This window comes from Drosophila yakuba, chromosome X (assembly GCF_016746365.2).
Source record: "Drosophila yakuba strain Tai18E2 chromosome X, Prin_Dyak_Tai18E2_2.1, whole genome shotgun sequence".
Classification (NCBI taxonomy): Eukaryota; Metazoa; Arthropoda; class Insecta; order Diptera; family Drosophilidae; genus Drosophila; species Drosophila yakuba.
This window is the reverse complement of record NC_052526.2, coordinates 8180025-8206982: the sequence shown is the minus strand read 5'-3', so window position 1 is coordinate 8206982 and position 26958 is coordinate 8180025. Positions and strand designations below refer to the sequence as shown.

The window sequence follows — 26958 nt, the reverse complement described above, 5'->3', positions numbered from 1 at the left end:
AGTTTTTGAAGGACAAAGACTTAAATCCATCTTTTGCTAGAAGTTTCCGTATCTTATCAATGACATTAAAGAGTATTCATTTTTTAAAACGTTTTATTAAAATTTCTCGTCGCTTGGGGCTTGGCTGCACAAAAAAATATATATTTATATATATATAAATATACATATTGCATTTAGTTAATAGTAAACGCTCGTGTGTGTTAATGCTAAATGTTGTTCCTTAGGTAATCGGTATGCAAAATGTTAGATTCCTTATGAGTTCCTTTAATTTGTAATCAACTGGTTTTTGTGTATATCGCTCGTGTGAAAGCAATGGCAACGGCATACAGCATATGTAATTGTCGACTTTGGGTTGAAATCGCATCTGTCCAGGTGAAGGTACGTACTGCTTACAACTTACAACTATTAAACGTTACTTTCGTTATTGCCGGCAGCCTGTTTGGCTGCCAATCCTCCGGCGGCCACACGGGTGCGGGTAAATTTACTAATGGACGTGGGCGATGCGGAAGCGGAGGCGACAGCGGCAGCAGCGTCCAAACGGAGACTATTCCCGGCCGGATAGACACAGCCCTTGGCCCGACGACGTCCCGCCGGAGAGCCGGAGCTCCACTCACCGATTTGTACTAGGCTGGGCATATCCTCGCTTCTGGAGAAGACGAACTCCTCGGACGATAGCCGTTTCCTCACCCTGCCACCAACCACATCCGGTCGCTTGCCATTGCTCAGCGGCGATGGTGAGGCTGGTGCCACCAGAGCCGGTGTTTCCAACGTGCTGCCACCGCCGAGAACGGGAAAATGGGACTCCAGCACGCCGGGTCGCATGAGTATCTCGTCCAGGTGGTTGCCAGAGCCACCAGTACCACCGTTCTGCCGGGCCGGTGTTGCAAACTGTTCCAGCGATGAGCTGGCACTGTAGAAACTAGTGTCTGTGGAGCCCAATCCCATGGCGGCACCACCAGATCCGCCGGCAAACTCAGTGCCGCACTTTCCGTGCTCCGAACGAGTGCAGCAGCCACGCTGGACATCCCGATCGCAGGGACAGTGTGGACACAGTCGCAGACAGTCCGCGTCCGTCAGGATATCACTATCGCTGAACGTCAACTTTTTGGCCGGCTGCTTTTGCCTTGTCGCATCCGGATCCCCGTCCAGCGGATCGGCGGACTTGGAACTCTGCACCGCATTGGCACCGTGCGGCAGCTGCAATCTCTGCAGGCTGTGAGCCGACGCAGACTCAAAGCTATCGTCGCTGGAGTCCAGACTATGTGTCGCTGGCGATTGATCCGGAAAGATGCGCGGAAAGGTGATGAACACACGACCCAGCCGTTTGTACTGGTCCAGATTTCTGGTGTCCTCTGCACAGCCCGCCAGATTCTCGCTGAATTTGGGCGCCCGCCTCATAACCTTGGGCGTATGCAGCTGCGACTCGAAGATGTCCTCGAGTGGAACTTTCGGACCGCCCACGCCCACGGCCACGCCCATGTGCTGCAGATAGCGCTCAATGCTGTTGGCCAGGCTAATGGGAACGCTGGTGCGCGAGGAAACGCTAGAGATTTCGGACAGCGTTTCGGGACTGGCCAGCGGAGCCAGGCCATACCAGTCGTCGTGCAGGAGATCCACACCAGGCACCGCACCCGCATCCGAAGCTCTACGAAGCGCCTGGACTTGGGCAAGCGGCAGCGAACGTGGCTTCTTCTCGGAGTGTTGGCGTCCGAGCAGTAACCTCTCCGGCAGCGTTGGCGGCGGAGTGAGGGCCATATCGAATGCCACCGCCTTTAGGCGTTGCGGTATGGCTATCTCCTCCGTATCCGGTTCGGGATTAACAATCACCGTGGCCGTCGTCTCAGCGCTAATCAGCGAGGGACTCTGCCGCAGCGCCACCGTGGCCAGGCTGTCGTCCAGAGCACTTGATATGTCATACGGCGTGGTTGCCGAGCTCAGGAGCGATGAGGCCGCCGATGCTAGCCGCTGATTCGACTGTACACCGGGCTGGAGTGGAGCCGATCCGTTGGTGAACGACGTCTCCAGACAGAGCTTGTGCTGGGCGGTCGGCGTTAGGACGAGGCAGTTGCTCAGGTTCGTGTAGGAACTTTGCGAGGGTCGCTTGCAGTGTTGCGATTGCGACATCGAGTTCTGCATCTGGTCGGGATTCGTACGCGGCTCGAATCTCATGGCATCCGTCGGCGCACTGTGGCCGCTGCAGTGCGGCGGTTCCACGTCCGTATCGTGTGCTGCCTCGTTCGATCCGGTGGAGAATGCATTCGAGGTCTGGCGCTGGGGCTTGCGTGGCCCACTCGTTGTTACAACCTAAAGACGAGTAGCGAAAGTGTTGAGGATCAGTGTTAGATTGTGCGAGATCATTTAACTTAGATCTAAGTGGTGGTCCTACTGAAATGTTAAACCGATTGATTGACTGATGGATCTGTTTTCGTTAATTAATACATAATGGTGTTGGTTAAGGAATTAAATATTTGTTTTTTATTTTTATTTGAATTTTTGTATATTCCATAATCGAAACAGATCAAGCAATCAATTAATCCTGAGCTTCACAACTGGTAGTTACATACAAATGCAGAAAGAGACGAGTAGATGTTGCGAGCGAGAGTGGGATGCATGTATGTACAGTTTCACAGATGAGCGAGAGTGGAAAGAGATAGTAGCAGATGCAGTTAGCGAGTGACTTAGTACAGTTGCGTCAAAGTTAAGCGAGTGAAACGAGGATGTGGGTACAGTTGCTCATGGTTCGATAGTTCGCTGTGGTGAGGGTGTGTGGTTTGAGGGTGGGTGGGAGCTTACGGGTGCGAGACACAATATCGATATTGGTTTTCGTTGTACATACACAGCGAGTACGATAACATTTAGAGAGTTTAGTTTACAAAATTGGATAGGTTGTTGGTTTGTTTTTTTTTTTTTGTATTTTGTTTGAGGTTAGGTTGAGAGCGGGAGAGAGAAATATACATAGAGAGAGATAGAGAGAGAGAGAGAGACTTGTAATTCGGTTGACATATTTAAAAATTTTGTTTGGTTTTAACGAGAGCAAAATGGAAAGTTGGTTTAGTCTTTTGTTTAATGATAACAAATTTATATAGAAGGCGGGCGGCTGTACCTGGTATCTGTATTTTGTGTTGTCGTAGTTGTTGTTGTTGTAACTGTTGTAGTTGTAGTTATTGTCGTGTTATCATTACGTCTACGAGTGGTACATGCCTTTACGGTTCGATCTCTACAAGACACGACCTGTGCACATCCACATCACCGGATGATCGGGTCACAAACAAATCGGTTAAATCGGTATTCGTTTATCAATTATCGATATTCGTTAAGTTCCATAAAAGAAGCAAAACAAAAGCATAATTAAATACATCAGTGATTACAGAAGTTCGTCGCATATTGTACTAGCTATGATCTGAATCGAATCATTTAGGGTCGGGGACGGGTTGTATAATCAATCGCTCAAGGGTTTTTCCTATTTATAGCCTGATCCACTGCTCTCTCATTGCAACTAGCACACATACGGATACGGGACCGGGTCTCCTCCCAGCTCAGCAAAGGCCATACGTTTCATCTACCATATAAGTATTGGTTTATTGGTTTTGCCATTCCTTAAGCTTTACAACAACCATTCCCATGCAGCAGATATTTTTATAGGAGTTGTGTATAGGTAGTATGATAGAGTGTGTTGTGTATTTGTAGTGAAAGCATAAAGGGTTAAACTAAAAAAAACTTACCAAATCAAATCCACATAAAGAACTCAAATGAAATCATCATCAAACGTGTGGGTATATTGGCTATTCAAAACCAATAATATACTGTAAACTGCTTTCCATCTAGCGTAGCGATTTCTTGAACATCTTTAGTCCACCGAAATCGAAATCGGGATTAACTTAACATTCTGGTGTTGTAAACAGGGCTACTTACAAGATGTGCTAATACTTTAATATTCACCATTACCGATTTCAAAAGTATTTCAAAGCATAAAATAAAATTAAAGAATTAATCATATTTTAGCACTTGTACGTAGCACAAGTGGGTATATTCGTCATATAAAAAAACAAACAGTTTACGCTTTAAAGTGAAAATATATAAGAGATATTTGGAGAGCGTGATGGAAACACGGAGATTTTGAAAACGAAATGCATATTACATCTGTTCAACTTAAACATTAAATGGACAAGCTTTACTGAAGCCATACAAACAAAATACAAGTATATAAATATAAATTTAACTTAGGCCTTTAAGTATAAACATTCAAAGTCCATTGTCAATGCCTAACACAGCGATAAATACAATAGAGTTAATGGATTTTGGTTATAGTGTGTTGTGCTGGCTAAGTATCGGTTCCATTCTCTGGACATACCAAAGCAAAATGTTGTTTGTTGTATAAATCAAAAACAGAAGGGCAATAAATAAATATATATAAACAAATCAATGTCGACAAATTTAGCATCATTGAAATTATAAGCGATAGTTGGCCTTAGACTAGATAACGTTTAACGTAATTGAGTTTACATATAGATAAATAGGCATCGGTGTAAATATGCTTGTCATGACTGTGTGTTGGTGGTTGTTCGTGTTCGCGTGGCTCTTGTGTTTGTGAGTTTTGGTTGCTTTGTGGCTTGTGGTCATGGGTTTTGCGAACTGTTTTGCATTGCGGTTTGCGGTTCGCGACCTCTGACCTTAAGGCTAGACTAAGGGCAAGGTACAGTACAGTACAGTTTAGTACAGTAGACGAATCAACTAACTAGATCGGTGCTGCGTACTCTAGATATGCTATAGGGCTATAGTTAGACTATATACGGTTCTAGGACAACGACGAAGACGACGGGGAAGGTGTAGGGTGTCAATCAATCAATCATTCCATATTCAACTCGATTCCAATGCCGGCCGTCCGTCCATTCGACCGGAATTGATCAACTGGCTGTGGAATAGCTGTGCACCGAGGAGCCGCGCTCGTCGTCGAACTCGGCAATTACCTTCTTGAGGGCGGCGAGCACCTTGTCGGGCATGTGATCCTGCAGCATCACCGGCGAGATGAGCACCTCATCGAAGTCCGTGGAGTCGGCCCAGATGGCCTGGTAAACGGGCTCCCGATTCTTTAGAACATTTCTGCAAAATACACAAGAGCTTCATTGCAATAGTTTACTTTTGACATATTTAAACTAACTATAGAACTACTTTCTAATGTTTTACACAAATTGCCTCCAACTAAATTACAGTTGAGGACCAATTTAGTTGTCACAGAAATCTTTTTCAATTTTATTTGCTTCAATAACACGTAATCTCTACTTGTCTAATATATATTAATGTGTTATCGATATTAGATATCTACTTGATTTATTACAGAATGATGGGGATACATAAATCAACACAACTACATAACTATCAAGTTGCCACAAAGTTATAAATTCAATGTATACAAATTTTTATAGAATATATAGTTTATTATTCTTAAGGTCTGAAAGGATTTCCGTGACGCTGGCCATTAAAAGTAGTTGTTACTTAAACTTTTGGGTACAATATCATGCTGGATCTGCTATATCAAACACAAATTATAAGGATAATAGCCCAGCTCATATACGAGAGCGAGAGAGGGCGACAACGAGAGAAGGATATAGGGCCGAAGGACCTCATTTCACGAACCGAATTCTCATCTGAAAGTATGCTCTTTTTGCGAAACTATTCAGCAATCTATTGCAGATGAGAGTTAAGCTCGTGTAGAGATGGGGCCATGCATGCTTCGGTGATTTGATTGTCTCATGCAACAAAGATTAACCAAAATGGGATGTGAGGGAAGTCTTCTAACAGAATAAATAGATCTATAAAATTCTCGGGCTGTCACTAGGTCAACACACAAACCAAACAAGCTAACACACAGAGAAGGTGTGCGAAAGAAAGAGACAGAGGGCGAGCATAAACACGAGCAGAGTGGGATAGACATATGTAGACAGAAAGAGAGAGAGAGAGAGACAGACAGGAGAGATAGATAGAGATAGAGATCGAGTTGAGTTACGGCGGCGCTGCTCAAGCTCTTCATCTTTCAATCTTTTGGATGCGTGTGTGCTCGTATCTGCATCTGTGTGCGATGCGCTTTGTAGCTGTGTGCGTGTGTACATATATGTGTGTCGATGTGGATGTGGGTGTTGTGTGTGTGTGTGTGTGCCTACCTCCAACCACTGTCGTATTTTTGCCTGAAAAACATTTTGGTAACATTATTTTCTGTTCTCATTGACTGGGTTTTAGGGACGGTGGGGCAAACAGAAGTCGACCAAACACGATCAGCAACACAAAACATAATCAAACAAGACAAAACCAAACCAAACGAAACCAATTGAAACGATAACAAGTGAAAGTAGTCGCTCGAGAACTCCGCCGACAGCAGGCTACCATTTATACATATGTACATACAACATCTTAAAAGCACATTATATTAAACTACGACCCATCATATAAGGATACCTAGTTCTTCCAAGATTTTAAAAGTCTAATTTTATCTTAAAGAACTCTCTGCCTTTTTGTAACTTATGGGATTCCAATTTAACTAATATATTTAATTTAAAGAATGTCTTATTTAAAGAATGTCTGAAGAAAGCGTGTCTGCGTCTGGAAATTCAATATGGCCCTACATTCTGAAAGTATGCAAGTAATCGCATTACGGCCAACGAAATGGAGCACTTGTGAACTTAATAATTGAAGCAGCACGTTTCGGCCATAAGTCACGTGGGTATGTCAATTCGTGGATGACAATTAGGGTCTGCCAGCGAACAACAAAGGTCCCAGACTGGATGGAGAGTTCAGTGCCCCTTCCCGATGACGAGATCATCAGCTGTATCTATGCACCTCTACGGATGGGACGAGATGATCGATTAACATACAAGATAGTGTCAAGCGACGGCAACACAACCCTGACGTCATTGCGAATGAGTCAGTTGCGGATCAGCTTGACATTTCACTTGACTCCAGCAGCACTCTCACTGCGGCGATAAGCACTGGCTATCGCACCTCAATTAGCACAGACCTTGGGCCAGAGGCGGATCTCGTATCGCGAATCAAACAAATAAACATCAACAAATAAATCAGGGTGTGGGTCAGGAGGTCGGGTTGCGAGATCGAGGAGGAAACAAATGCGGATGCGGCCAGCTGTCGCACTTATTTCCAGCTCATCGGACTCAAGCTACTCACTCGTCGGGCTTGGGATGGTGCCGCACAATGTGAATGATGCGACCGGGCGGATATAAGGGCTGGTGCAGGGTTAAAGCTATCGAGCTGTCCGTCGGATGAGCGCTGGTCGAACGTGCAGTGCCGCGCTCCTGAAATAATCAAGATAAGCACCTATTAGTACACCATACAAGTGGAATGAGTTATGAGCTAAATACCTCCTGGTACTGATTAATGTGCGTGTCCTGGCCGGACATGTTGACCACGGAAGTGGGCTCGGGTCCACAGCCACAGCAGATGACCGAACAGGAAATGGTCTTCCACTAAAACGATATAAAATATAGAAAGAACTCATTGAGTTCCATATTCGAGAATATGGTATAAATGGAAATCACCTTGGGATCCACGCTGCGCTGAATCGCATTGATAAGATCGGCTCGCAGGGCCTCCATTTGATTGAGACCGATGCGCGGCACTACGTCCTTGCCCAGGACCACCGAGGTGATGAACGACTTTGAGTACTCCACGGCGGGCATACTGAAAGCGAAGCATAAGTTAGAATTTGAACGGGAACGAGCGTTGCCAGAGCATAACCCTAACCCACCTGAGCAGACCTCCTGGCGGCGAGTAACTGAAGCACTGGAGCGTGGGATGCTCGGGCTTTAGGAGAATGGCGAGTATGGCCGCTGTGCCAGCGCCCAGCGAATGGCCCACCAGCACCAGGTCAAAGGTGTGCGTCTGGCGGTCCGGATTCCGTTGCAGTGCCCGCTCGATTAGGTTCTCCTCCTGCAGCTTGTTGCGTATGTAGATCGCCGCTTGCACCATCCCCTTGTGGCCCAGCCAATCGTCACGCGGCGGCTGCAGCGGCAACACTTCACCCTCGGCATTCAGATCCGTAAGGATGTCCTTCATGCTAAGTGTACCACGTATGCTGATCACAACCGATCGGTGCGTGTAATCGATGGCCACAAAGAATGGCGTCTCGCCCACGTCCACGTGATAGGTGGCATAAACGATATCGATGTCGCCCAGCTGTAGCGTCTTCTTTAGCGCCGCATAGTTGCACAGGCAGCAATTGTCTTGGATCACCTCCGTATCATCACTTGTGCCGCAACAGCAGCCAAAGCATCTGAACATATTAGATTCAATTAGAATTGTTTACGAAATGTATTATCATGGGTCAATGGCTATACTCACTTCAGTTCCGGCACCAAGTGCCACATCTTGCTGCGATTGATGATGACGTACATGGGCCAGCCGTAAGCGCCCTGGGCAAAGTACATGTAGTGGATGACCGTTTGAAAGAAGTCATAGTTTTTGGCATCGTTGAGTGCTAGGAACTGGGTCCGCTCCGTGATCGGTACGCCGCTGAGGAACTCGTAGGTGCCATTCTTGCGCTGCCGCACAATGGCCTCGCGTTCAAGACGCTGAAACTTGCGTAGCAGTACTAATCCCGCCACCACATCCGATGGCACCACGTCCAGCTCCCGAAAGAAGTCGCTCAGCAGGCGGGCAATGTCCGTAAACGAGTTCCGGTTACGCTCCGAGGAGCCCATGCAGCAGAACAGCAGGCGGCAGCGATGATCCCAACTGTCCTGGTAGGCACGCATCACTTTCCTGTGCGTTTGCAAGACAATTAAATGATATATGAGTTATCTAATCGCAAATGAGCTCACCTTTGCCGCCAGTTGCGGTTCATACTGTTGCTCCGCTTATAGTTAAAGCGCGACTCCGTTTCGCGCATGGATCGCTGGTACTTCTTCATCTTTACCCAGGATCTGCCGGCAGCATCGAAGGTGCACCATATCGTAATGAGGGTGATCACCACCAGGGCCCAATTGCAGATGATAATTGCTGTGATGAAGTAGGTGAAAAATATTCGACAAAGATTAGTTAAATGTTATTCTCAAAGTATAAAACATATAACATATGTATATAAAGTATATAACAACATAGCAAAGTATATAAATCTTTTGAACAGCGCAACCAATTGCTTATATAGTCATGTGTAGCGATATAGCTCACCTATGTAGACCTTTTTGGGATCATCGATGGGTGCAGTGGTGTAGTAATGCCCCAGCCAAACGGAGCCCACCGCCAGCCAGGCAATATCGAACAGGATTACCACTGCAATGAATAAAACAATGAATATATAGAATTGTTTAAGGTGTGCGGAATTTAGTGCTAACTTACGGCTCTTGAGATATATCCAGATGTTGATTGAGGTGCGCGCCTCGGCATCCAAAATGCTGCCACGCATCGAGATCACACATATACCTATTTCTACACATATTGAAACTGCAAAACAGGATAATTATCAATACAGAATCCAATAAAATTTAAGCGATATACTTACAAAATAGTATCAACAAGTAGCCTATTAGATGATAGAACAATAATTTTACGCTTAAAATTCGTGTATTATACTCAAAGATAACCAACGAGACGCTAACAATCACAAAACTGTCACACAAATCGGGTTGAAGAAAGAGAAAAACACGAAATATAATTATGAACAATAATCGGTGACGAGGTTAAATGTACGTAGCCATACTTACCATATAAAATGAATCGTCAGGAGAAATGCGCCCGGCACCACGAGATCATCGGAGCCCACAGACCAGCGACGTCTGAAGACCACAAGTCCAGGCATCTAAAATCGAGAGGAAGCGAGGGAAATTAGTTTAAACTAATGTACATAATATGCATAATCATAATCATAAATAATCAGTCGTTGTTTAGGTTCGCAACAATAAAAAGGAAACCCACAGTTATGTGGTATTTAAAAAGTGTGCAACACTGCGTATGAGTGATAATCTTAAGGTTGCTTATAAAGTACATCACTCATACGCAGTGTGTGCCTTTACAGATCCTGGCAACTAAAAAAAACAATCATGATTATTTTATGAACCTTGAATTTACTTAGCAACCCACTTGGGTCGCAGCTGTTCAAAAATTGCACGATATAAGCTTGCAGCTTAGAAGCCAGATATTTGTGCTGCCGCTCCAAATTGTAATCCCCTTGGAAATTAAGGGGCAACCCTTGCAGCATTCAAATGCTCAATGGTGGTACAGTCATGCCTGCATGCAAATATGCAAAGCGAACGACTTTGGAGCAGCTTAAGGTTCCGCCCACCGCAAACCACACCAGAGAACTGCAGCAAGCCACCGGCACTCAAAGTGCACCCGCTAAACACCGGGTGTCTCAGCACCCAAATTTAGATATTATTAAATAATATTTAGACTTAATTAACACTATTCTATTTACTATTGTTCTAGCTGGCATTCAAAGTGAAATTACAAAATTATAAGTAAGATAGCTAAAGTATTACGTTACATTAAAAGGAAATAATGAATAAAATTAAATATGTACTTAATAATACTAAGTACTAAATACTTAATACAAAATAATACTAAATACTTAATACTAAATAATACCAAATAATACCAAAATTTAGGTGCCCTCCTCTGCGCTTCTCAAAAGTTCTACATAAGCAAACCACTTTTTCGATGTTTTAAAAAAAAAAAATACTAAATGTGAGTGAGTGGTGCAGTGATTTTATGTGGCAGCAGAGGATATCAACAATGTGATTTCGACCTACTGAAGGAAGTGCCTGAGCCAGCTATTTTCCAGGAGCTACAACCAGCTGTCAGTTCTGACGTGGAAGAGAGGAGAGCTTGAGGAAAGGGGTGAGTATCCGGGGAAAATGGAGAGGGACGCTTAACTTTCTCACTTTTGGCTGCGGCTTTTTGTTTTTTTTCTCTCATCTTAAAAACAAAAATTATACATTTATAAAGTTAAATATGAAAGCAAATATTAAAAATTTTAACAAAGCAAATAAAATAATATATAAAAAAGAAATGCTTATCGTTTTGTGTAAATTTTTGTAAAATTAAGGCAAAAAGGTAGCTAGGCTATATAAAGGTTTTAATAGAAAAACATACAAGCAAACCAAACTGAGGCACACTTTCTCTGCGTGTAACAACTTGTTGGGCGTTGTGTGGGTCATCATGTTTGGAAAACCCCCCCATAATCGCTGGCTTGACATTGCCTCGGGTTCCGATAAGGCGCACCCGACATGGCAATCGTAGAAGTGAGTAGGAATGCATGCTGATATTTGCATATCCGTAAACTCGGGAATTAACTAGACTAACTAACTAATAACGCCAAGACACGAGCACACAGTGGCCTTATCGACTTATCAGTCACACGAGTGCCAGCCAAATGATTCACATATGTAGTTTATGGGCGGCATAATCAATGCGTTAAATCATTTGCGATTTCGCAAAGTTCACATGTGCCGAATCACCATTAGATATTACAATGCCAAAGATTTCGCCAGCGGCTTATTTATAGACTAAATGGGTTTACGATCGCAGTCAATATAAACATAAACAAGCAAATAATAAACTAATTGAGTGCCCCCGACTAGAAACTAGAAAATCTAAAATTCTATATACTAACAACCTTGAACATTTGTACCATTTTAAATGCAAATTTCAATCATTCTAATATCTTAAAAAACACATTAGCATGGCTAGTATTTGCTATCATCCCATGGTTTTCTAATCAATTTGTATTTATATAAACATTATATCGCTCGGTAGTAGGCATCCATTTATTCTGATTATTATATGTGTTGTTCAACGTAATTAAAATTTTCCGAGTGCTATATCAACAGTAATCGGATAATCATTGAATAAATGAAATGAGCTTATCCATTAAAATGTCATTTGCATATATTATTTACAAAACAACCAGACACAGTAATTGTTGCTACATGTTAGTGTATGTAAGTAACATAGACGAGTCGAGTAATATTGGCAGTATATAAAAGAAAATCTATACCTATGTATAAACAAACTATAATATCGACGTGGAAAATTTCAAACGGAATTTTCAAATGCTGAACATTTTAAGTTTAAACGATGTTGTTAATGCAAAAATGTTTTGGCAATATAAAATGTTTTTGTCTGTTTTACGGAGATATTATCGTTAAGGAAAGTAAACATCAAAAATGCAGACATTAAAGAATGCTTAAATGGGTTAAAATATTTAACAATGAAATTAAATGAAATAAAATTTGGAAATACTGTCAGTGAATCTTGACAAATTAAACAAAGAAGCTAGGATATAATATTCTAAATCGGTTTTTATATCGATATTCTTTAAAGCAAACTAAGGTTTATTGCGATAACCTTTGCTCTTAGCCTTTGCGTAAGCAATTTCCCATCAAATATTAAGTCGCAAGTCGAGAACCCGTCGATCTTAATTATAACTTTGGCCTTCTTCAGCTGGAAAGCTAATTTCAAATGCTGACCTTTGCATTGAAGATGTGGAGCTGTGCTCGAGTCTCTCTCAACTAAATGGAACGGATTTCGGTGACAGATTGCATTTCTGCAATATTTATCACCTACCCGTCGGTGGCTTAAAGTTCGAGCTGCGTAATTTCAAGGCTATTGATCCAACTGGCTGTTCTTATCGGCAAACATTTACCTTTCGCCAGCGTAACGGGAGCACACCGGGCCAAATATCAAAGGTGAAGGCAGCCAAAGTTGCAATCCAAAGGCCCAGCAAACTTTGGCTTTGCCATTGCCATTGCCATTGCCATTGGCCTCGCTGAACTGAAATGAACTGAACTTTAAGCGACAATGGACGAGGATGACTGACTGTGACGATGCGGTGTCGATGTGGATGACGAGCCATGATTTTGCATTTATTTGCACACCATCTCGCCACCTTGCAATGTGGGCAATGAGGCATGATATGGAACCTGGGGGGCACGGGCAGAAAGAACAATGCCGAGGGACTGGCCACAGGCAGCTTGAAAACCCATTACAGCCACTGCAGGTATGAATGGTCATTATACCCCACTGTTTTCTCTATGTGCACTTGCAGAAAAAAATAGATCCTTTCTAGGCATTTGTGTTTTCTAAACTTAGCTTCTAGTTATTAAGATAATAAAGCGGTTATCAACGAGATAAAAAATATCATATGTATTAGAACAATAAAGTATATACATTGTTTTTCCCAAGACTATGCTAAATTTGTGCGAGTGTAGTGCGAAAAACCACGCAGCTGTTGAAGAAGCCGTAATGGGGCAAGGGCAGAGTAATTGATGGCAATCAGTCTTTTGTTCTCTCTCCGTCATATATCGCAGCATATTCAATTATTCAGTTATTGCCATTATAAATGATGATAATTCCTGTCACGGGTATTGGCTGAATAATCATCCATAGCTAGCACATTTCGCAGCAATATTTCGATTAGATTCTGTGGGATAGTTGTGTAGTTTATAGTGTGTGTCTGGTGCTTCGTCGTCCCAATAAATCACACACCTGTATCGATCTTTTATTGAATGGATCGCGGCTGTGACCTGCGTTCTAGGTACTGGCAACTGGCAACTGGCAACTGCAAACAGGTCCCGCACGATAAGATAGACCCGTTGCAAGCACGAACTTATCTACAATGTCTTTGCAAAAGGGTGAGGTACGAACAGGTGGCATGCACTCACCGCCGCCACTCGAACACCGAACAAATTGCCCCGCTATCATTGCCATCGCATCGGGAAAGTGAAATGGTTTAGCGAATCCGTGGTGAACAGCCTTGATGGGTGCAATTAACAAGTGGATTTACGATAAGCCATTAAAGCCATTTACTAAACGTGTGTGTTTTGCAGTGAACTTCAATTTGGAAGCAAATTGATAGTACGACATACACATGTCAATTAATTCCAAGAAAGAGCTTTTGCTCACCGATTTTTATCTTCATTTTTCGTACAACAGTCGCGACATCTCACTTGAAATGATTAGGTTTTGTTATTGAAATTTATTTTAAAATTTAAAATCGATTTAATGGTGATTTTAGAATTTCTGTCGAAAATCGATTTTCTGTTTTTTTGCGCCTAAAAATATCAGTATTTTAATCAGAACATTTTAATCAATATTGGTTCGAATATGGAATGTCATACCTCGTTGAGTTCGTAATTAAATTTCCAATCGAACTGTGTTTTCAAAAAAAAATTCTATGTCGTTCCAATTTTTTGCAAATTTTGACGATGGTACCCCTTACAAAAAATGCGAAAAAATGGCCAAAAATTATTTTAACACAGTCGGTTAAAAAGTGATTTGGTTGGTTAGTATTGGTAATTAGGAGTAAGAAACTGTAATTCTTTTCGCTCTCTGACCATTTTAGCCAAGTTATACGGAAAATACCAATCGTAAATATTGAAATTTTGGCGAAAATAGTTTTTCTGTTTTTTTGCGCAAATAATTATCAGTATTTTTATCACAGCATTCGAAATAGTGGTCCAAATATAAAATGCCATACCTCGTTGAGTTCGTAATTAAATTTCCAATCGAACTGTGTTTTCAAAAAAAAATTCTATGTCGTTCCAATTTTTTGCAAATTTTGACGATGGTACCCCTTACAAAAAATGCAAAAAAATGGCCAAAAATTATTTTGACACAGTCGGTTAAAAAGTGATTTGGTTGGTTAGTATTGGTAATTAGGAGTAAAAAAATGTAATTCTTTTAACTTTCTGACCATTTTTAGCCAAGTTATACAGAAAATACCAATCGTAAATATTGAAATTTTGGCAAAAATCGATTTTCTGTTTTTTTTGCGACGATAAATATCAGTATTTTGATCAGAACATTCGAAATATTGGTCCGAATATGGAATGCCATTTAAATGCTTACTTGATTTCCAACTGTATCACACTAATTGCTCGGAACGTTTAAAATTAAATTAAACTATCAGCATTGCCTTTTACAATTAAGTTTCTATCGCTGTGTCAAGAATGTGTTATAAGTCAGAAAATGATGGTAACTTTTACACTTTATGACAGATTAATTGCAATTCACTTAAATTTCAGACTGAAGTGCCAGCTTTGCTAAAGAAATAATTCAAATTGACGTTGCTGAGAATTGTTTTCAATTTGCCAATCTGTTTCTGTAGTTAAAGTGCATTTGAAGACAAAGACAAATTAGACTATTGCAATTGCTCAAAATGGATTTATCGGCTGATATTGGCAAATACTTGGCTGGCAACAATAAATTTTAATTTTTTTTTTTGACAACTTTGAGAATACTTTCAGACAGATACGCACACACAAATTTCAAATAATTAAATTCTAAATTATGGTCAAGGTTGTGGAGGACATTTTTGGGATTGCGACCAATCCGTTTACCAAGCAGGCACAAGTGATACGTCGCTACACAATGACCAACACCAATCGCCTGTCGGTGGCCGTCATCCAGCTGGGCGCCACCATCCAGAGCATTCAAGTGCCAGATGCCTATCACCAGTTGTCCGATGTGGTCCTCGGATTTGATGATGTTGCCGGGTATACAAAGTATAGAAACTACCATTTCGGTTGCACGCTGGGCAGAGTCTCGGATGTGGTGGGCAATGGGGAGTTCATCATGGACGAGCGGCGGGTTGTTGTGTCGAAAAATTATCACGGCCAGAAGCACCAGATTAATGGTGGCTTTGTGGGCTTCGATCAGGTCATTTGGGATTTGGAAATGAAGCGACCGGATGGCGTCACCTTGCGGCATGTGTCGCCGGATGGACACGAAGGATATCCTGGCACCTTGAAGGTGCTGCTTCACTTCACAATCGATGACGACAATCGGTTCTTTATACAAATCGAAGCCACCACTAGCCAAACGACGCCGGTGAATATATCCAATCAAATCATCTTTAATCTGGCCGGCCAGACAACCGGAATCAATGGCATTTTCGACCATCAAATCAACATTGAGGCAATGGAAACGATGGAAACCTCTGCTCCCGACGAACTTCCCACGGGTCGATTTAAGAACGTCAATGATTCCGTATACGATATCCGATTGCCCGTATTCATGGGCGATCGAGTGCGTCAGTTTGAACATAAGCCGGTGAAGGGTTACGATGTTTGCTTTGCTCTCGACAAGGAGTTTGATGCAATTAAAACGCGTTATGTGGGCAGGTTTTTGCATCCGGATTCGGGCAGATATATGGAGATATTCAGCAATCAGCCGTGTGTGAAATTAACCACCGCCAATTGTTTCCCCCAGGAACCACTTGGTGAGCCACCGATATTGGGTAAAAGGTGCACCCGCTATTGGCAGCATTGTGGTTTCAGTCTTCAGCTACTTAACTATCCGGATGCCGTAAATCAGCCGGATTTTCCACGCATCTTCATCAATCCGGGGGAGCTTTATTTCCATGAAACCATCTATCATTTTGGCGTTCAGGAATCGTGGAAGTGCTGTGCCGATCCGGAGGAACTGGAAGCCCTGGGCGAAGAACCACTGCGGAAACCAATGGCTTGATCACAGCAATTTAGGTAGCTGCTTTGAGAAGCGCAGAGAAGGGCGCTTCGAAAAATCAGTGCTCTATTAGGGTGTTTTCCATTTTTGTTTGGTAATAATTTATATGGAAAATGAATTTCAAGGCAAATAACTAGTTAAATATTATGAAAAGTGCGTTATGCTGTATAAAATTGAAAGTTTATTCAAATAATAAGTACATACATTTGAGTTATTTATTATAGCAAATGGAATGCATATTTTCTATAAATGCCTGTTGAAGGGATTTCTGTATTATTAAGTGGTTATACAAAATAACACAAAATAAAGCCCTCAAGCTCAATAGGGAAATGGGCAGGAAGTTGCGCTAGTTAATAGAAACGTAATTTGTTTCCCATTTCCCGGAAACTCGTGGCGTAACAAGTGCTTATGAAGGATAAATGGAACTACACCGACATTTCAGTACATTACGTTTATGCCTGCTGGCTGCGAATAAATAAATGGATTCCAAGAATGGGCTATAACAATTGAGGCATTTCGAAAATGTATTTAAGATTTCAACTCTTCAGTTTAGCTAATGAATTAGCAGTGATGCCAGAGAAACAACGCAATGAACCTGCGGGAAATCCGTTTGTAAAGCTCATGGAGCGACCCTCGAACATGAATAGGCGGCTAATGGGGCATCTGGCACGTTTTGGATCGATTGGAAATGTAACCTGATGTTTTGTGTACCCCAGATTGTTGACTGTTTGCATTTGGTAATACTAAATTTAGCAAACGCTGCCTGCGAATCCATTTACTTAAAGTCTATAAAAAGCGAAAGCGAAAGCCAGCGGACGGGACGAAACGGGGAATATCGATCTAAATTTAGCTGGACCGCTGGTGGCATTTTGGCATTGGTGTTTAGTGGCGTTATGGGACCGTTTTTCCGCAAATTTGGCAATTCGAATTTGGCATTGGAATTTCCATCTCGACGGCTTATGTTGCCCAGTTATTTGGCACATAAATTAGTTGGATTTTAGACCATTTCGGGGTACGCGAACGCACACAAAGGTAAATTTCTGCACACACTCGCCCACGGAAACTGCAGTTCGGCCTCCAGGGGGTTAATTGCACCGCACCCCCCGCTTCCGTTCATTTTGCATTTTACTCTTTACCCTCTACCAACCAGCTTCCCCTCGTCACCGTTTATGAATAACTTTATAAACCCTGGCCGCACACTCTGATTGTGGTTTCCACTTCCGTTTCTGCCATATTATATAGTTTCAGCATTCGCGTGACGCACTCCCTTCTCTGCCAAGCAATTAAAAAAAAATCCAGGGCCCAAAAAAAGGAAAACAAATTTACAAAGGGCCATGCACTCAGAGAAAATATTATATACATTGATTTTCAAAATTAAATGTATTGACATCAATTTGTTCGGTTTGTTCTATGTATACTTCATATGAAATTCAACATAAATATAAAGCAATTAAAACAAAAACATTTTAAGCCATCATTTGGCTGAGATTTATTTTCATTATACTTGTCAAGGGTGTCGACCAGGTCGACTGGGCAGAAGGACAAAGGGGGTGTGGGTGTTTTTGGGTGGCTTGGAAAACAGCGAGCCTGCGCTTTGAGAAAGGTAAACACACATAGGAACTCGGCTGGTTGGGGATCTAATGAGGGAGTTTGGTTTGCCAGCATTTTCGCCAACGAGCCGCTAATGTTACGCCCAGCCCCTCGAAATGGGATTTCTGCCCCAATTTTTTTGCCGAAAGACCTATGTTTCATGGCACACACTCACTCATAATTCATGAATGTGTATAGAACTAGGCTGACTAGTAAGATTGCATATTTTGATTTGGTTTTCAATTACTTCACACTTTCATGTATAATTTCATTATCAGCGATGATTCATTAGGAACTTATTTATTTTTGTCTCGCATCGTAATCTCTTGGCCTTAGCTGATTAATCTGCGATTTGATTTTAAATTAATACATCATTTTCATAGACTCGTTATTTTTTGTTTGACAGTTCAATCAAATGGCTTTGAAAGTGATTGACTGCCTACCGCAACACTTGGTCATTTTTTAAAAGTTTGCTCATATCAAAAGAAAAGTTTTTATTATACTAATATAAGAACATGCGTATATGCATTATTTGTTGCCAAAAAGTAACGCTTTCAGTGATAACAGCTTGTTGCCAGAAATTAACTAGTAACGAAGGCAATATTTGCGTGACCTAAATTCTGGTCTTGTGTAACCGGCAATCACGTCGTAGATCTATGACACCGATGTCTATGTCCCTGTCAATATAGCACATCGGTGGCTGATTGACAGTCCCATCACTAACACCATTATCCATCACTTCGCTGGGACAAAGCCTTTGTGTTATTTGTTGCAATTGGATCAGAATCGAGCAAAAAAGCCCAGGCTCGACAGACAGACTTGTGCACGATATACGCACATCAAGCAAATATCTACATACATCTACTTTCATGTCTATGTACATACATACGTACGTACATATCGCTTTTTATATGGCGGGCATATCCTTTGTTTGTTGGTAGGCAAAATGCGTCGGCGGTGGAGCAAAGCGGAAAAGCGGTTGGGAAAACCAGGAAAAGCCAGGCAAGCGAGGGAAACTGAGAAAAACTGGGGGGGTCGCGTCATAAAAACAATGTCATCACAAGGCAGAGCGTGTCGGGCGGAAATCAACTAAAAGGCCAATGCCAGTGGCACTCGGAGACAGTGCGAAAGGGACGGTGAGTGAGCGGCAGAGTGAGATGGCAGCTATGGGTAAGAACAAGATGGGAGATAGGACGACCAAACGGCAAGCGGCAGTGGCAAAAGTTGCGCCAGGAACCAAACAAGAGCAACAACAATAACCAAACGAAAGTTTTATGGCAATAATGACGAGTCCCGTTTAATGACGATAGAGATAAAGACGATGATGTTGGTTGTGGATGTGGATGTGGATGCGGATGAGCCATAGCGAATATATCGCGCATAAACGCGGGCACATATAAAATAAAAGCGCTGCATATGTCAAGGATACACTTCAAATCGAAGCTAGTTGGTGCCGTTAGCATTTTGTTAATATACTTAACCTACCACAAAAATGAAATATCAAAGCACTTATACGAACTTTTTGTACTAGTAATGCAAGAATCTGAAACAATTATTGACAAGCTTCTAAGTTAAATCACCAAAATTCTGCCAGTGCCGAATACGACACAATAAACAGGAGCATAAATAGCTATCCTTGCTCGGGCTTTTCAGTTTAGTTTGGCTTGGTTTTCGGCTTTCATGACAGGACCAAGTGGAAAAAAAAAGCAAGGCAAGAATGCTGTTCATTTGACATTTTTAAGCAATTTCCAGCTTGAGCGTTTGCTTTTTGTTTTTTTCTTGGTAAATTTGTATATGCGCTGTGGAAAGATTTTCTAAGAGCTTTTCATTGCTTTGCATCTTTAATTTCCTTAGTCCGCTATTTCTTTTATTTCATCGCATTTTGGTATTTATTATATCCAATGGAATGTGGCAGGGCACGAAGGAAATGGCGGAAAAGGAAGGAAAATGCTAGCAGGACAAAGATAAAGGGCAAGCAGGAAACACGCAAAGAATGCTGCTGCCAGCTCTGGATTTTTGACCCAAAAAGAACGAGTTACAATATACATACATAAATTTAAACAAATTCCGCCCAAGTGTTTTAAATTTAATTAGGGGTTTCTGCCATTTATTTATAGCATTCCAAAAAATGCCACTGACGGCACAAAATTTAAATACTTTATACAAAAAATCAAATGCTTCTTTTTCACTTATTTTAGAACGATTGTTTCTAAATTTAAAATATTTCGTTTTTTTAGTTAAGTAATTTCTAGCTTGCTAATTAAATGAAATTTATCGTTGTGTATTATTTATTTTCAATTAAAATGTTACGCATGCTGTTGGCAACCAAAATTGAAATCCATACCCAACAATAATTGTAAAATGTAATTAAAAACAGCATCTACACCACATTCATTTGAGGGGAAAAAAAACAAAAAGAAGTTAAAACATAGTGTGAATTGCATGCGTGCAGCATAAACAATAAGAATAAAAGTGGGTGGAAAACCACTCACACAACCACAAACAAAAACACTGCAAGAAAACAATAGCAAGAGCTTCTTAAGACGATAGAAAAGCCTTTCGTACGTTGGTTTTCCGGCTTCATTGTTACGACGTGAAAAATGGGCATACAAATCCACAGTGAAAAACAGGAAAAATATTATGTTTTATAAGCAAATAAGATATTGATAACATAAGATTAATTTTTATAAAATAATAACAGTGTTTAAGATTTTATAAAAGTTTTTTTCAAAATAGGAATGTTGAATGTGTCATATTTATTCGAGATATATTTTAATATCTATAAATACAAGACACTCTGACACTCTGTCTTTTAAGTGCTATTTTCCATTGAAGACAGGGAGATGTGAAAATTGGAAGTGGGGTAGTGGAAAAGACGACGTGTTGAGTGCTACAATTTTCATCTTTCTGTCTTCTTTTCTGCGGCGGCATTTTCTCCGCAGGCTGCACAAGAAATGGAGAAAAAACAACAAAACAATGGAAAACGCTTTAGATAGCGAGTTTTCCGACTTTGAGACACCCACTACACACTGCATTGCTGCAATGCTTCCTTATTCCTGTTACATCATTTCCAGCCCACACAATGTACCCCTTTAACACCAAATTAGCAGGTATGAAAATCGCACCGAATGCAGGAAGAACGCTCCAAATGTCTAGAGCCTGCACAAGTATGCAATTGTTTGTGGCAAACAAAATGCCAAACAGATAAAGTCCGAAAACAAACAAGAGCACAGAAAAGTTTGTGGACAAAAAATAAGCTCAAGAAATAACTGAAATTGAAAACATATTGAGGCATTACCTCTATGCAACTGTGACAAAGGCATATTTAGTTTAACTTAACTTAACAATCTTAATGGAATTATTGATATAAACTTTGAATTTCATTATATTAATAACAATCTTGACTTCTTTTTCCAGAGTGTGAAAGATAGTAAGAGTGTGTAAGAAACAGAAGCAAGAAGAGGAAGAGGTCGACTGTGACCGGTTAGGCAAAAGACGGTGGTGAGTTTTTCAAACTTCACACACCGTACACACATATACCCTCGTACCTCGTACCTCGTACCTCGCAACTACCCACCCATCTTTGGCGTTCCTTCAACAACCCTCCTCGAACTTTACTGGAGCATGGAGCAAATGCGTGGATGACACACACAATAGCAGCAACAGAAACAATAAACAATACAGTGCACTGCCCGTAGAGTGGAACCAAGAAAGCACAACATTTCCTATACTCTTTAAGTTCACTGTACGGATAAATAAATGAATAAAATAAATTCGGAAAAAGTTGTGAAAGTGAATGAATGCTCTGTTGAAAATTTTGTTGCCTACTTGCAGGCGTTCCAATTTCAGATTGAGATATTTTGCAAACATATTCATATTTTGAAGATTATTGAACCAAAAGCTATATAGTTTCATGCTGCAATGGAATACCCTAGCCAATGTCTTGTTTCAGATATTAAGAGGTTCCAAATGACTGATTCGAGGGTATACTGTGGTAGCAAGGCGAGCAAGGAAGACGATTTCCATTCCAGCAGAAACGAAATCCGCTAAAACTCGCCGATGGCCGTCATGGTGGATGATGATGGGTGGTAAGGTGGGTGGTTGGGTGGGTGATTGGGTGGTTGGATGGCTCGTAAGGTGGCACAAGTGACGCTTTCGCTTATGGCGACAGCCTGGCAGCTTTGACATTTGCATGTGTATTATGCGTGGTCCTCTGGGCATGTGTTTGTATGGCGAGTTGTCGCCAATACACACACACACACATCAACACATCTACACATCAACACACTCGCGAATGCCAGAGCATCCTCCTAGATGGGAAAAATCCTTCAAAGTTCACAAACAGAACAACAGGCAACAAAATCATCGCCTCATCGCAGTTTTTCAAGTCTTTTTTTTTTTGTTTTTGTGTTTTTTGCTCCATTTTTGTTCTCTTTGAGAGCTAGACATATGGACAGATGGTCGAAAGGACAGCAGGACAGCAGGACAGCAGAACAGCACCCTTGACATTTTGCAATCGAGCTTTTGGACACAGAGATTGGATGATATTGGATGGCCATCTGATCCAGATATAAACTGATCAATTACCAACTGCGCTTGCTGGCATAATTGGCCTTCAAAAGTCATTAGCCTCGTTGCACTTTGTAACTAAAAACGATGAAACAATGAATGAAAACAATATCAGTGGGGAATATCTTATATTTATATCTTATATCTGTAGAAACTCATTCCCAAATGTTCGATTTATAGAGGAGCAAAGCTATTAGACCCCTGGATTATTTGTAATATAAAATCAATTTGAAGTTATTTATTGCAATCCGAACTCCGCTAAACAGGACTTTGTGGTGCAGCCAAGATTTATCGGCTCATTCCTGGTTCTCCTTCTGGTTGTCATCGCATCCGCGGGATACCATCTCCTCGGTACAGCCAACTCCAGTGGCGGTGTGCTGGCCCAGAAAACTGAGACCAAAACCGAAACAAAACACACATCCTCCATATAGCACATGTTCCATCCGCAATCCTTCGTCGCGATTCCTCCTCCGCAGTTGACAGAAGAAGCTCGAAGGGCTGTTGCTGCTGCTGCTGCTGCTGCTCCTGCGGTTGTCGTCCCCAAAAATAACTAACCCCCGAGGAGAGAGCATGGGCCACACGCCAGTTTTTTGTGCGGGGGGGGATCGGCTATAGTAAATGGCAAAATGGAATGCTTGGACATGAACACAGAGCACCGAAGCTGGCAGGGAAACACGGCTACGCCGGCTACGAAAAAATCAGCAAATAAGTTTGTATTTTCGGCTGGCGTCTGTCGTACTCCCCCCTCTCCACCCCTTCGTCACAAATTCCTTTAGCATCTTTCCAGCCCTCACTTTTCCATTTCCCCGCTGGCAGGCGCCAGTCACCCCCGAAAATTGCCACCCACCTTGCATACACGCTGGGAAATGATTAACCAACGTTGCGACCATAGGCATTTTCTATAGCAGTGCAAAGTGAAAAAGTACACTACAGTAGAGTGCCGCGACTATAAGATACCCATTACTCAAATAATGAAGCACGACAGAGTTTAAAATTGAGATGCATGAGTGAAATATATAAATGATGCTCATTGGCAGTCGAAGTTTTTTGTTTATTTTTAGCACTTTTGTTTAATATTATTTTTTTATATTTATTTCTTCCATTTTATATATGTATATTCACTCAGGACTCAGAACTGGGGATGACTTTTATCTAGCCGGAAATCGTTATCATCGGGAAAATGTGGGGGTTGGTCGCTTTCAACGAGATTTTAAACTTTTTAAGTCGTATACCTCTAAAACGGGGATGACATTTATCTAGCTTTTTATCACAGACTGGTAGGAAAAAAAAAACGAAAAATTTATTGAAGCGTCCTTTTTCAATTAATTTAGGTTTTACTGTATGTTGGAAATTCATCTTTATGATATGCAATTAAATTAAGAATGCAATAATAATAAATGCAATTAAATTTTAGTTTTAAACGTCACATATTCAAAACTAATTGTCCATGTTTGTCCGACTGCAGCTTTCAATTTCAGAAAATTAGATTATAAGTGCATTGATTCATTACATTAGATAGTATAATGGAGCCATGACACAATGAAAGTGATTGAACTATTATCGAGCGAACCAAGGCATCCATTACAATTCATTTGACTAATCGCTGGATTCGCCTTTCCATTATGCAATTGAAGTGAATAATTTCGTGGAACGAGGCTCATTCCAATTTCCCGTCGACTGTCAAACTTTGAACTACATTTGTAGTTTCTTTTCTTTGTGTGTGCTTATTATGCTGTGTCTACAATTTGGCAAAATTACAAACCAAACAGTAAAATCAGCACTATGAGAGTGTGTGTGTGTGTGTCAGAAAGAAGCAGTAAATATATATTTACATATATATATACATATATTATATATAGATAGATGAGTGCAGCCAGATGGAAGACAAGTGTGTGCACCGAGAAAAAATATTACCAAGTATAAGGACCTATAAATGCCTTCTAAGTTTTAGGTTTAGTTTTAATATTTAAACAAATTGGTAACGTGTTAACGCATGATTAAGATACATTTCTTTTTTAAAATATAATATGGAATTTAAAATGCTCTTTGTGTAAAGACTGTAACTGTATAGGGTATTTCTTATTTTAAAACTTTTTCAGACAATGGAAAAAAGTGCAACGAATGCTTCTTACCGCAATTTGTTGTTGCCAGCGCGTCGCTGGCTGCAGTCGGGCGTCGCTGCTGACGCCGCTGCTCCTTTGGCTGCTGCGGTCGCAAGAGAAAAAAGTTGGCAACTTTTGATGTTTGTTGTTTTGGCTGCTCGTTTATTTTTTTGTTTGGTTATAATTTATTCTTGGCTTAGGTTAACGCTTTTCACCGATCCGCTGCTTTTTGCAATATTCTATGGCTTTTATTTTACGCTGCTTTGCTGCTTCGGTTGCACTTTAACACACAAAATTCCATAACATTAAAAAAATATAAAGAAAAAACATTTCACGCTTGGCTTCATTAGCATTATTGTTTGTTTATTTATTATTCGTGTGGTTTTCTTTTAACACTTTCTCGTTCGAGAAAGTGAAATGAAATGGAGGTGGATAGAAAGAAGGAGAGATAATAAGAGCAACTAAACTAGGCAGATTTCATAGAATTTTGTTGTTTGTGCATAGCTATACTAATTACTGCTAGTTTCTTTTTTAGAATGCAGCTTTAATTATCAAGCTAAATTTGCGAATTACAATGCAAAATGTGGACCAAGTACAAAGAGAATTATTAGCAAAACTAAGCGACTAATTTGTCTTTTGGCCTCTCGAAATTCAAACACGTTCACGGCAATAAAGTACAACTATCATTATCATCAAATGGGCTTTCCCTCTAGCATTATTGTACCCGGTATATTGAGTTAATGGCCCTATAAGAACATTTTGCATTCAGCGTTTTATGTGCCAATAAAAGTATAGTTATGCTTTTATTTAAGCAGAGTTAATTCAGTTCCTTAGCCTCTGGAAAACCTTAAAATATTTCATGGAGTGTTAAATGTTCCAATATTTAAAACACTGCTGAGTGCTTTGAAAACTACATAGGCACCTTTAAGAACCAATCCGATTCAGGATGCTGCTAATTATTAAGGAAGCTACTGGATTCGCTTAATCTCGTTTTCATCTTCGTCGTTAGCCGAGTACCGAGTAACGGTATCGGATGGTATCGAGTACCGGCACCGTTAGGCAGCTGCTCTTAATGAGCCTGAACTTTCACACCGCTGCACCAGAATGTAAAACTATTATGCACATGGGAAAAAACAAGTGCTCAAGTCATTGGAAAGAAAATTTATAAGAAATATTATTTTTTTCAGGATCATATTTAATGTTAAATAATTAAAGAACATGTTCTGGCTATTAACTGAAAGAAACTTTTTTGTGCTGTGTAACTAGAAAACTTGGCAGAAATGCTCGATCGCTTTGCTACTTCGTATTGATCAACTGAATAGAGCGGGCATTAAACGGCTTTATAATTATCGTATTGAGGCCACCTTTACTTTCACTTTTACTTTTCTTGCAGTGTAGCGCCGACGGCCTTGGCGGCTAATTACCGGCGACCGGTAATGCGGTCGCTGCGCCACCGACGCTGCGTTGGCGGCACAGCCTTAATCCCGCTCGAACGGATTAAGTCGATGATGCTGGAATGGAATGGCTTCGGCTGCAGGTGAATCGATAAATGGAAATCGCTACTCCCCTCTCTTTCTCTCTCTCTCTCTCCCACTCTCTTTACATCTCCGCTACTCTTTGCCTTCTTCTTTCTTTTGCTTTCTGTTTACACTTATTTACCATTCAGTTTTTGCTGCTTTTCCGCTTTACACACAAACACACACACATACACATATAGACGCGGTTATGTAGAACAACCACTAAAGCACCGTTAGTCCATCAGCATCCAAAGAAATTCGAATTGTCTTGCCGCTAACGCTGCCGGCGTCGCAGTCGCTATCTGCGTCGACGTCGGCGACCTCATGTTGTTGTTCTTGTACTTCTTGTACGCTGATGCTTCTTCTTCCTTTCTTTTGCTTTTTCCCATGGAATTTACACATACGATTCTGTGTTTACGTTCTTGTGCCGCGATTTAAGTACTGTTATAACTTTTGCCTGTCATCACTAGTTTGCTTTTCTTGTCTTGTTTATTTTTGTGCTTTTGCATAAATTCCCGGCTAACAAATATATATTTTCGTTTGTTTTATTTATGCACCGCGCAGTTCTTATTGTTGTCGTTTTTTTTTGCGGGGGAGATGCGACGCGCACGCAGCGTCGTCAATGGAGAAAAATAAAAGAGAAAGCGCCCGCTCAGCTCAGCCAGTCTCCGTTGACCGCGCGGTCGGCGAGCTTTCTTGCAACTGACTTTCGA

The 26958-nt window shown here is 41.2% G+C and overlaps 2 protein-coding genes across 9 annotated transcripts; one reads left to right on the top strand and one right to left on the bottom strand.

Moving 5' to 3' along the window:
• Positions 1 to 75: 75 nt before the first annotated feature.
• Positions 76 to 26958, bottom strand: LOC6524661 (diacylglycerol lipase-alpha). 8 transcript variants are annotated; one of them, XM_039377511.2, is made up of 17 exons: positions 26388 to 26958; positions 24759 to 25008; positions 9708 to 9802; positions 9506 to 9612; positions 9343 to 9447; positions 9175 to 9276; positions 8826 to 9003; positions 8347 to 8766; positions 7754 to 8278; positions 7545 to 7686; positions 7368 to 7472; positions 7174 to 7301; positions 6159 to 6182; positions 5847 to 5858; positions 4968 to 5100; positions 3202 to 3231; positions 76 to 2304 (listed from the first exon to the last, which is right to left on the bottom strand). In XM_039377511.2, exons 3-17 carry the CDS (start codon positions 9800 to 9802, stop codon positions 406 to 408), a joined length of 4005 nt encoding a protein of 1334 aa, XP_039233445.1. In that variant the 5' UTR covers positions 24759 to 25008; positions 26388 to 26958; the 3' UTR covers positions 76 to 405. The 8 variants fall into 8 exon arrangements, with proteins under 8 accessions (XP_039233445.1, XP_039233447.1, XP_039233446.1 ...); XM_039377513.2 differs by lacking the exon at positions 3202 to 3231 and having other exon boundaries at positions 26388 to 26957; XM_039377512.2 differs by lacking the exon at positions 5847 to 5858 and having other exon boundaries at positions 26388 to 26957.
• On the top strand, positions 15223 to 16695 carry LOC6524660 (galactose mutarotase). The gene has a single exon (XM_002100481.3). The coding sequence runs from the start codon at positions 15292 to 15294 to the stop codon at positions 16468 to 16470; it is 1179 nt and encodes a 392-aa protein (XP_002100517.1). The 5' UTR covers positions 15223 to 15291; the 3' UTR covers positions 16471 to 16695.

What these genes read in the sequence shown, in the direction of transcription:
- LOC6524661 (XM_039377511.2), bottom strand. Translation starts at nt 9,802, where the DNA reads ATGCCTGGACTTGTGGTCTTCAGACGTCGCTGGTCTGTGGGCTCCGAT. An exon ending in CACTTGGTGCCGGAACTGAA is followed by an intron (nt 8,279 to 8,346) that starts GTGAGTATAGCC and finishes TAATATGTTCAG; the next exon opens with ATGCTTTGGCTGCTGTTGCG. An exon ending in GTAGAGATCGAACCGTAAAG is followed by an intron (nt 2,305 to 3,201) that starts GCATGTACCACT and finishes ACTCGTCTTTAG; the next exon opens with GTTGTAACAACGAGTGGGCC.
- LOC6524660 (XM_002100481.3), top strand. Translation starts at nt 15,292, where the DNA reads ATGGTCAAGGTTGTGGAGGACATTTTTGGGATTGCGACCAATCCGTTT.